Source organism: Salmo salar, chromosome 28, assembly GCF_965601325.2.
Source record: "Salmo salar chromosome 28, fSalSal1, whole genome shotgun sequence".
NCBI lineage: Eukaryota > Metazoa > Chordata > Actinopteri > Salmoniformes > Salmonidae > Salmo > Salmo salar.
The window spans coordinates 16,503,870-16,515,297 of record NC_138318.1 but is presented as its reverse complement, the minus strand read 5'-3'; the positions used below and the strand labels follow the sequence as shown (position 1 = coordinate 16,515,297).

The 11,428-nt window shown below is 42.8% G+C and overlaps 1 protein-coding gene across 3 annotated transcripts in view; it reads right to left on the bottom strand.

Moving 5' to 3' along the window:
- Positions 1 to 2,038: 2,038 nt before the first annotated feature.
- Positions 2,039 to 11,428, bottom strand: part of LOC106589536 (guanylyl cyclase C) — a 31,478-nt gene continuing 22,088 nt past the window's right edge. For 2 of the 3 annotated variants that reach the window (XM_014179640.3, XM_014179636.3), the window contains 14 exons: positions 9,705 to 9,776; positions 9,435 to 9,539; positions 9,269 to 9,355; positions 8,885 to 9,017; positions 8,533 to 8,670; positions 8,206 to 8,294; positions 7,952 to 8,043; positions 7,438 to 7,596; positions 7,078 to 7,270; positions 6,781 to 6,955; positions 6,507 to 6,605; positions 6,296 to 6,390; positions 6,076 to 6,152; positions 3,191 to 4,345 (listed from right to left, as the gene is read on the bottom strand). In XM_014179640.3, coding sequence (XP_014035115.1) covers positions 4,120 to 4,345; positions 6,076 to 6,152; positions 6,296 to 6,390; positions 6,507 to 6,605; positions 6,781 to 6,955; positions 7,078 to 7,270; positions 7,438 to 7,596; positions 7,952 to 8,043; positions 8,206 to 8,294; positions 8,533 to 8,670; positions 8,885 to 9,017; positions 9,269 to 9,355; positions 9,435 to 9,539; positions 9,705 to 9,776 — 1,740 coding nt within the window. In that variant the 3' untranslated portion in view covers positions 3,191 to 4,119. Of the gene's footprint in view, positions 2,439 to 3,190; positions 4,346 to 6,075; positions 6,153 to 6,295; positions 6,391 to 6,506; positions 6,606 to 6,780; positions 6,956 to 7,077; positions 7,271 to 7,437; positions 7,597 to 7,951; positions 8,044 to 8,205; positions 8,295 to 8,532; positions 8,671 to 8,884; positions 9,018 to 9,268; positions 9,356 to 9,434; positions 9,540 to 9,704; positions 9,777 to 11,428 lie in introns of those variants that run through there. The other variant, XM_082970368.1, reaches the window with a different exon arrangement.

Here is an 11,428-nt window from a genome sequence, read left to right as displayed (position 1 = left end):
CTTGTTTTTCTCCTGTTTTTAAGTATCATTGTTTAAAAAAATGTATTCCATGTCTAGCCATGTGCCTGGCATTGACCTTATGTTTTGGTGGTTTTGCATCAGAAGATGTCCCCCTTAATGAGACTACTCTAGTTTGTAGCCTTAACTCAAACTGTTTGTGCTTTTCCAAGACATCAGAACTTGAGCTGAAAACCTGGTATTCCTCAGCATGTTTAAAAAAAAAAAATCTACTCATCCATGAGCATGACAGATTTTATATATATATTGCTCAAAAAAATAAAGGGAACACTTAAACAACACATCCTAGATCTGAATGAAAGAAATAATCTTATTAAATACTTTTTTCTTTACATAGTTGAATGTGCTGACAACAAAATCACACAAAAATAATCAATGGAAATCCAATTTATCAACCCATGGAGGTCTGGATTTGGAGTCACACTCAAAATTAAAGTGGAAAACCACACTACAGGCTGATCCAACTTTGATGTAATGTCCTTAAAACAAGTCAAAATGAGGCTCAGTAGTGTGTGGCCTCCACGTGCCTATATGACCTCCCTACAACGCCTGGGCATGCTCCTGATGAGGTGGCGGATGGTCTCCTGAGGGATCTCCTCCCAGACCTGAACTAAAGCATCTGCCAACTCCTGGACAGTCTGTGGTGCAACGTGGCGTTGGTGGATGGAGCGAGACATGATGTCCCAGATGTGCTCAATTGGATTCAGGTCTGGGGAACGGGCTGGCCAGTCCATAGCATCAATGCCTTCCTCTTGCAGGAACTGCTGACACACTCCAGCCACATGAGGTTTAGCATTGTCTTGCATTAGGAGGAACCCAGGGCCAACCGCACCAGCATATGGTCTCACAAGGGGTCTGAGGATCTCATCTCGGTACCTAATGGCAGTCAGGCTACCTCTGGCGAGCACATGGAGGACTGTGCGGCCCCCCAAAGAAATGCCACCCCACACCATGACTGACCCACCGCCAAACCGGTCATGCTGGAGGATGTTGCAGGCAGCAGAACATTCTCCATGGCGTCTCCAGACTCTGTCACGTCTGTCACGTGCTCAGTGTGAACCTGCTTTCATCTGTGAAGAGCACAGGGCGCCAGTGGCGAATTTGCCAATCTTGGTGTTCTCTGGCAAATGCCAAACGTCCTGCACGGTGTTGGGCTGTAAGCACAACCCCCACCTGTGGACGTCGGGCCCTCATACCACCATCATGGAGTCTGTTTTTGACCGTTTGAGCAGACACATGCACATTTGTGGCCTGCTGGAGGTCATTTTGCAGGGCTCTGGCAGTGCTTCTCCTGCTCCTCCTTGCACAAAGGCGGAGGTAGCGGTCCTGCTGCTGGGTTGTTGCCCTCCTATGGCCTCCTCCACGTCTCCTGATGTACTGGCCTGTCTCCTTGTAGCTCCTCCATGCTCTGGACACTACGCTGACAGACACAGCAAACCTTCTTGCCACAGATCGCATTGATGTGCCATCCTGGATGAGCTGCACTACCTGAGCCACTTGTGTGGGTTGTAGACTCCGTCTCATGCTACCACTAGAGTGAAAGCACCGCCAGCATTCAAAAGTGACCAAAACATCAGCCAGGAAGCATAGGAACTGAGAAGTGGTCTGTGGTCCCCACCTGCAGAATCACTCCTTTATTGGGGGTGTCTTGCTTATTGCCTATAATTTCCACCTGTTGTCTATTCCATTTGCACAACAGCATGTGAAATGTATTGTCAATCAGTGTTGCTTCCTAAGTGGACAGTTTGATTTCACAGAAGTGTGATTGACTTGGAGTTACATTGTGTTGTTTAAGTGTTCCCTTTATTTTTTTGAGCAGTATATATATATATATATATATATATATATATATATATATAGATAGATAGATAGATAGATAGATAGATAGATAGATAGATAGATAGATAGATAGATAGATAGATAGATAGATAGATAGATAGATAGATAGATAGATAGATAGATAGATAGATAGATAGATAAAATATATATATACGTGTATGTATATAGTACCAGTCAAAAGTTTGGACAGGGTTTTTCTTTATTTTTACTATTTTCAACATTGTGGAATAATAGTGAAGACACCAAAACTATGAAATAACATATATATGGAATCATGTAGTAACCAAAAAAGTATTAAACAAATGAAAATATATTTTATATTTGAGATTCTTCAAAGTAGCCACCCTTTGCCTTGATGACAGCTTTGCACACTTTTGGCATTCTCTCAATCAGCTTCACCTGGAATGCTTTTCCAACAGTCTTGAAGGACTTCACTCTGCGGTCCAACTCATCCCAAACCATCTCAATTGGGTTGAGGTTTGGGTGATTGTGGAGGCCAGGTCATCTGATGCAGCACTCCCTCACTCTCCTTCTTCGTCAAATAGTCCTTACACAGCCTGGAGGTGTGTTGGGTCATTGTCCTGTTGAAAAACAAATGATAGTCCCATTAAACCAGATGGGATGGTGTATCTTCTGCAGAATGCTGTGGTAGCCACGCTGGTTAAGTGTGCCTTGAATTCTAAATGAATCACTGACAGTGTCACCAGCAAAGCACCCCCGCACCATCAAACATGCTCCTCCATGCTTCACAGTGGGAACCACACATACGGAGATCATCCGTTCACCGACTCTGCGTCTCACAAAGACACGGCAGTTGGAACCAAAGATCTCAAATTTGGACTCATCAGACCAAAAGACAGATTTCCACTGATCCAATGTCCATTGTTCATGTTTCTTGGCCCAAGCAACTCTCTTCTTCTTATTGGTGTCCTTTAGTAGTGGTTTACAACTGATTGGCTCAAACGCATTAAGAAGGATAGTTTTAACAAGGTAAACCTGTCAATTGAAATTCATTCCAGGTGACTAATTCATGAAGTTGGTTGAGAGAATGCCAAGAGTGTGCAAAGCTGTCATCAAGGCAAAGGGTGGCTACTTTGAAGAATCTCAAATATAAAATATATTTTGATTTGTTTAACATGTTTTTGGTTACTACATGATTCCTTATGTGTTATTTCATAGTTTTAATGTCTTCACTATTATTCTACAATCTAGAACATAGTACAAATAAAGAAAAACCCTTGAATGAGTAAGTTAGGTTTGTCCCAACTTTTGTCTGGTACTGTATATGGGTTTCACTGTAGTTTATCTCATTAACTTGTTCCCGGACAATAGATCAGATCCTGATTTCTTTTTATTAGGCATCTAATGCTGTTACAATAGCCAGGGTTGATTTGCTTTACAATACATTATCTTTATACAGATGTTTTTTATGGATATAACAGTAATAGCAGTCATGCTATGTTCTTGTTTAAAAAAAAAAATATAAACAATGTAAATATGTGTTAGACAATTGTGCATAATCATTTATAATTCACTGTAGAAAATCAGCGAGAGTGAGAACTTCCTTCCTTCCTACCCCCTTTAACTAAAACTTCAATGTACTCAGATATACCCCCATAACTTATCAGACATCAGTGACATGGGAATTGTAATGCCTCAATATACTGTAACAGGCTCAATGAAACATGGATCAATGTTTTCAGTCCCGTCAAGTACATTTGTAACATGCTGTACAGGAAAGATTCCAACAACTATAAAATATAATCACATAAATAAATACAGTTTCAATGTCATTTGTTTTTAAACCATAAATTATTTTAATTTTCAGGATGAAATATTATCACAACAAGGGTCCCCATATATTGCAATCAGTTAAAAGGAAGAAATGTATGAGGATTAATCATTTTATTATTTGATTGTAGACAACACAATTATTTAACACTTAAAGGTACAATAAGTACTTTTTGCTATTTGTTGTTCTACCTAAGGTCAGTATTTTTTTCTTAGCATTTTTGGCATTTCTAGTGCTGAGGTTGTGGAGGGGAAGGTTTCCAGTATGTGCTTAGTTGTGCTTAGTTGGTCTACAGCTTTGTGGTTTCTCCAAAAGGCCAGAATTCTAACTCAAGATCTGCATGTGACTTTAGTTTTCAGAGAAATCTTCAATTGACAACCAAGAATGATTGATGCAAAAGTTTGGAGAAGACTTTCACATCAATAGACAAAAAAACAACATAATAACCCTATTTCTCCTTACCAAAATAATTACAATAAAGTACTGAAGTTGTTGACCGTAGCCAGATGGAGGTACTCTGGCTGGTCATCGTTATCCTCCTCCTCTCCCCCCTGCTCCCCTCCGTCCCTCCCCACCCTCCTCTGCCTCATGGACAGGGTATTCCTCTTCTCCATGACCTCTGACCCCAGCGAGCGGTTCTCAAGACACTCCTGGATCATCTGGGCCAGGTCCTGCTGCAGACGCTGGCAGTTCTCCCTGCAGGGAAGGACAAGACCATAGGAGTTAATTATATAGATCTACATACAGTGCATTCGGAAAGTATTCAGAACCCTTGACTTTTTCCCAAAAAATTTACTTGTCAGCCTTATTCTAAAATGGATTAAATAGTTTTTCCCCCTCGTCAATCTACACACAATACCCCAAAATGACAAAGCAAAAACAGTTTTTTTTGCACATTTATAAAAAAAAAAACTGAAATATAACATTTACATAAGTATTCAGACCCTTTACCCAGTACTTTGTTGAAGCCCCTTTGACAGCAATTACAGCCTTGAGTCTTATTCTGTATGACGCTACAAGCTTGGCACACCTGTATTTGGAGAGTTTCTCCCATTCTTCTCTGCAGATCCTCTCAAGCTCTGTCAGGTTGGATGGGGAGTGTCGCTGCACAGCTATTTTCAGGTCTCCAGAGATGTTAGATGGGTTCAAGTCTGGGCTCTGGCTGGACCACTCAAGGACATTCAGAGACTTCCTGAAGCCACTCCTGCGTTGTCTTGGCTGTGTGCTTAGGGTCGATGTCCTGTTGGAAGATCTCTCTGTACTTGTTTATCTTTCCTTTGATCCTGACTAGTCTTACAGTCCCTGCCTCTGAAAAAAACCCACAGCATGATGCTGCCACCACCACCATTCTTCACCGTAGGGATGGTGCCAGGTTTCCTCCAGACGTGACACTTGACATTCAGGCCAAAGAATTCAGTCTTAGTTTCATCAGACGAGAGAATCTTGTTTCTCATGGTCTGAGAGTCCTTTAGGTGCCTTTTGGCAAACTCCAAGCGGGCTGTCATGTGCATTTTACTGAGGAGTGGCTTCCGTCTGGCCACTTTACCATAAAGGCCTGATTGGTGGAGTGCTGCAGAGATGGCTGTCCTTCTGGAATGTTCTCCCATCTCCACAGAGGAACTCTGGAGCTCTGTCAGAGTGACCATCTGGTTCTTGGTCATTTCCCTGACCAAGGCCCTTTCCCCCCAATTGCTCAGTTTGGCAGGGTGGCCAGCTATAGGAACTTATAGGAACTTCTTCCATTTAAGAATGATGGAGGCTACCGTGTTCTTGGGGAACTTCAATGCTGCAGAAATGTTTTAGTACTCTTCCCCAGATCTGTGCCTTGACACAATCCTGTCTCTGAACTCTACGGGCAATTCCTTTGACCTCATGGCTTGGTTTTTGCTCTGACATGCACTGTCAACTGTGGGACCTTTAAATAGACAGGTGTGTGCCTTTCCCAATCATATCCAATCAATTGAATTTACCACAGGTGGACTCCAATCAAGTTGTAGAAACATCTCAAGAATGATCAAGGGAAACAAGATGCGCCTGAGCTCAATTTCGAGTCTCATAGCAAAGGGTCTGAATACTTATGTAAATATGGCATTTCTGTGTTTAATTTTTAATACATTTGCTGTTTTTGCTTTGTCATTATCAGGTATTGTGTGTAGATTGATAAGGGAAACAAATAATTGAATCCATTTTCGAATAAGGCGGAAACGTAACAAAATGTGGAAAAAGGAAAGGGGTCTGAATACTTTCCGAATGCACTGTATATATGTAGCTCTAATGATATCTGTTTACCCTACAAAATGGAAGAAAGACATGAATGTAGAAGTTAATAATATAGATAGATCTAAAGATGACGTGGAGCTCTAGGGATGTACATTCTCTTTACTAAGTTATAGGGGAGCATATAAATTAGCAGCAGGTTAACTCACGCTGTCGGTGGCGTTGGCAGGTTGTAGTCCTCTCCTGTTTCACCTGTCAACCAGTAGGTCAACTCTGTGCCTTTACCCTGGGATATATATACACATACACACAATCTTATATGATATTCAACACAGTAGATAAGAGTACTAAATAGTACAAATGGCATCAACAAAAATCTGTATGATTCTATCATGACAAATAGCAAAGTAGCATGTGCCATGTCCATACCTTGAGAAAAGTCTCCCCTCTCTTCTCGTACTCAAACTTGCAGTCTGTCCTCTGTAGGATGCTGATGGTGGGCTGACTGACATGGATTCTCAGGGCTGGATGGAGAGAGACAGAGTTGTATTTTACTCACCTGCCATAACAGCTGATATGAACATGAAATGTTTGTGTAGATTTGGTGTGGATATTTCCATTGTTCCTGTAGCCTGCTTACGACGTCCCGTTGACTCCATGCTAGAGGCAGTGTTGACTGTGTCTCCAAACAGGCAGTATCTGGGCATCTTTATCCCCACCACTCCTGCTGCACAGGGGCCTAGGGAACAAGTAGTGAGACTTAAGGGAGGTATTGATGACAGACAGAGGGAGGAGAGAGTGAGTGAGGTTACAGGAAAGAGCAGAGACCAAGGAGGTTTTGTATTGATGATATGTACGAGGAGAGAGAAGGACGTGTTATGAATTCAGGGTAGGTCTTGAGGAGCTACGGATACCTGAGTGCATCCCAATGCGGATCCACACAGGTAGTCCCGGCAGATGTCTGAGCTGGAAGGTCCCCATAAATGCCAGAATGTCCAGGGCCATGCGGGAGATGTCCACCGCGTGCCTGTTACCGTTCCGCCGAGGCAACCCCGACGCCACCATGTACGCATCACCTATCGTCTCCACCTGACACAGGACAAGAAGGAAGACATAGAAGCTATACATCTGCTATTGAACTAAACGTTTTGGTTTACAGTAAGCCTAGCCTCAACCACAACCCTAACCTTAACCCTAACCTCAACCCTAACCTTGTATACGTCGTGGTGGTCGAGGATGCTGTCAAAGCCCTTGTAGATGTCGTTGAGCATGTCCACCACTTCCATGGGGGTGCTGTACTGGCACAGGGTGGTGAAGCCCACGATGTCGCTGAAGTACACCGTCACCTCCTCAAACAGCTCCGGCTCCACGATGCCTGTCTCCTTCAGAGAACGCACCACAGGACTGGAGAGAGGAGAGAGAGAAGTCATTTGCTGGTCTTAAAGTGGTTTTCTGGTTGTGCAGTCTGACAAAGACCTTCTGGTCGAAACACTGCACTTTATAAAACAAGAACATGGAACTGTGTTCGGGTATCTGTTTCTTTTTGTTGTTGCTGTCGTTTGTCGACTGACCGAGGCAGCAGCATGAAGTTGAGGCAGTCGGCCCTGTCTCTCTCAGCCTTGTACAGAGCTGTCCTCTCCTCCACCAGGTGCTCCAGGTTCCGGGAGTACATCTGCAGCCGACGGATCAGGTTGTCCATGTAGCTCTCATTAGCCTGGTTGTGCAGGTTACTATGGAGAAAAGAACAGGATCAGTCACACACATATACACACACAGACACATGCGCACACACACATCCGCCACTTTTCAATGTAGGTGCTGCCCTTGTGAGGGATTTCTCAAATGTATGTTAAATGAAAGAGAAGGGAGCTCTACAGCAATTGCATGTTAGTTATTTAGAAGCACTGCAAACCATAACCATGCTCGTCTTACTGATATCTCTATTTAATTTGAACAGTTGTCATGTTACAGAGACATTTTACCATCTTTGTAAATGTATTCTTCACCTTTCTGATAAAATGGCCAAGTCCTGGCAAGTATTTAGCTCTATCCAGTAAAAGAGAGATAAAAGTAGGTAGCTGGTACCTGAAGATCTTCCCCAATGAGCTCTCTATCTTCTTAAAATCAGGCCTTCGCTCTGGGTCCTCATCCCAGCAGATCTTTATCAGCATGTACACCTGTGGGCATTCAGAAAAAAATAAATGAACAAGCCAATGTGGATTACAGACTCTCTAGCTCTATATCTGTCTTTCTCTGTACTGTAAGCCCCCCCCCCCCCCCTCTCTCTCTCTGTTGCACACAAACAGACAGACAAACACACAAACAAATGCCAATCTTACCTCCAGTTCTTTTTCTCCTGCAGTCTCAAAATTCAGATCAGGTCTGAAATAGGTTATTTTGATAGGGTACTGCACTCTGGCCATTTTCTCTGATGAAGACAGAACAACTTGTGTGAGCGTTTTGTTAATCTGCTACACTATGTTGTGCTCAACTGAACAATGCTACAGTTGACCAGGAGGGGTCGATACTTCCCCAGAATTAAATGCAGGACCACTCAAAGTGCCAAAGATTACATTTTAAATAAGGGTAACTACAGTATAGCAAAGCTGATGCAATGATTCTGTTCTGAATTTCTATATAAGGTATTATATAGTAATGTGTTTAACCTGTGCGGTCGGAGTAGGCCTCGGTGTAAAAGGTTTTCCTCCTGAGAACTATCTCCTGGGCGATGATGGCAAAGCTGTAGACATCTCCCTTCTGGGAGATCCCCTGTCTTCGCAGGTGCTCTGGAGCTGTCCACAGGTCTGATGGGGGAGAGAAAGGAGGGGAAGGATGGAGAGGAAAAGAGAGGGAGGGAGGGAGGGAGGGGATAGGGGAGGATAGGTTAAAAAAAAACAAGAGGAAGAACAGGGATAAGACAGAAAGAGACATCCTAGGACAGACAGACCTCAGGGGATGTGTATTGCATGAATGCTAACTATGCTAGCAAGCTAGCTCTACCGACGTAATAGTTCCTACCTCTGCCTGGGTTTAGAATGGTGTTGCAGCCAAAGCCAGTGATCTTGACCACCATGCGGTTGTCTACCACACAGTTAGTGGACTTGAGACGGCCATGGACCTGGATGTCACTGGAATGGAGGTAGGACATACCCTGCGGAGATGAAGAAAGGGGAGGAGGTTTTGTCTTTGAATAAAGATCTACTGTATTTCAATGACTCAATGTTGTCAAATGGATCAAAGCACTTCGGAAATGTATATCAATATTGACAAGATAAAAACTCTTGGATAGTGTTTTAGCTTGGCTAAGGTTTTAGCATCTTACGGTAAATTGCTCTGAGTTGGCATTTTCTGAGCTCATACAAACCAACAGTAGAGTGTAGACTAGAGTTGTTGCCAGCTCACCTTGGCGATGTCGTACATTACAGAGATCTTAAACTCCCAGTCCATGAAGGTCTCCTCCGGGTATGAAATATTGTCATTCAGCACACACTGAGGAAGGAAGAAGTTAAAAGTTCAAATGGGAAAGTGTATGTGGGCGTGCGTGCGTGCTTGCATGTGTGTTTCTCACCCTTAGAGATCCCCTCTCGCCGTACTCAAACACCCCAAACACACCATGATCATACTTGACTGTGCCGTAGAACTTAGTCAGGTTGTAGTAGTCAATGTGCAGAAGCTGTAAATCAGGGAGGTTGGATATAATAAGCAATAGGAGTTATAATCAAATCAAATATGAAAAACTAAACAAAGATACCACATGGACACATGTAAAAATGCATACTTGATACCCTTGAGTAGTCTACCGGACATTATCAAACTTGCTGTATAATCGGTGACTCACCGAGTTGAGCTCTATCCTCTGTCTCTTGTTAAAGTTCCCGTCCGAGTGCTTCAGCTCCTTCAGGATCACAATCTGAAACCATGACAACAACAGTAGCTTTAGTACACCTGACCATATCCAGCTCCCTCAAGATCCTTCTTCATGTGTCAAAGTGAAGGAGTCTGGCAACATGAGTATACAATACACCTGACCAGACCACTGTATCGGTCCCTGAGCTGTGGTAGTTGCTTTAACCTACATGTGTATATATCGCTCTTTATATGTATGTATGTATAGTTGAAGTCGGAAGTTTACATACACTTAGGTTGGAATCATTAAAACTCGTTTTTCAACCACTCCACAAATTTCTTGTTAACAAACTATAGTTTTGGCAAGTCGGTTAGGGCATCTACTTTGTGCATGACACAAGTAATTTTTCCAACAATTGTTTACAGACAGATTGTTTCACTTATTATTCACTGTATCACAATTCCAGTGGGTCAGAAGTTTACATACACTAAGTTGACTGTGCTTTTAAACAGCTTGGAAAATTCCCGAAAATGATGTCATGGCTTTAGAAGCTTCTGGTAGGCTAATTGACATAATTTGAGTCAATTGGAGGTGTACCTGTGGATGTATTTCAAACTCAGTGCCTCTGTGCTTGACATCATGGGAAAATCAAAGAAATCAGCCAAGACCTTGGGAAAGAAATCGTAGACATCCACAAGTCTGGTTCATCATTGGGAGCGATTTTCAAACGCTAGAAGGTACCACGTTCATCTGTACAAACAATAGTACACAAGTATAAACACCATGGGACCACACAGCCGACATACCGCTCAGTAAGGAGACACGTTCTGTCTCCTAGAGATGAACGTACTTTGGTGCGAGAAGTGCAAATCAATCCCAGAACAACAAGCAAAGGACCTTGTGAAGATGCTGGAGGAAACAGGTACAAAAGTATCTATATCCACATTAAAACGAGTCCTATATCGACATAACCTGAAAGGCTGCTCACAAGAAGCCACTACTCCAAAACCGCCATAAAAAAAAGCCAGACTACGGTTTGCAACTGCACATGGGGACAAAGTTCGTATTCTTTGGAGAAATGTCCTCTGGTCTGATGAAACAAAAATAGAACTGTTTGGCCATAATGACCATTGTTATGTTTGGAGGAAAAGGGGCACGCTTGCAAGCCGAAGAACACCATCCCAACCGTGAAGCACGGGGGTGGCAGCATCATGTTGTGGAGGTGCTTTGCTGCAGGAGGGACTGGTGCCCTTCACAAAATAGATGACATCATGAGGGAGTTACACCAGCTCTGTCAGGAGGAATGGGTCAAAATTCACCCAACTTATTGTGGGAAGCTTGTGGAAGGCTACCAGAAACGTTTGACCCAAGTTTAACAATTTAAAGGCAATGCTACCAAATACTAATTGAGTGTATGGAAACTTCTGACCCACTGGGAATGTGATGAAAGAAATAAAAGCTGAAATAAATCATTCTCTCTACTATTATTCTGACATTTCACATTCTTAAAATAAAGTGGTGATCCTAACTGACCTAAGACAGGGAATTTTTACTAGAATTAAATGTCGGGAATTTTGAAAAACTGAGTTTAAATGTATTTGGCTAAGGTGTATGTAAACTTCCGACTTCAACTGTACTACCCACCACTGCGACCGGTATACTCTCGTTGGCTGGCCCTCGTTTCCTATTTGTCGCCAAACCCACTGGCTCCAGGT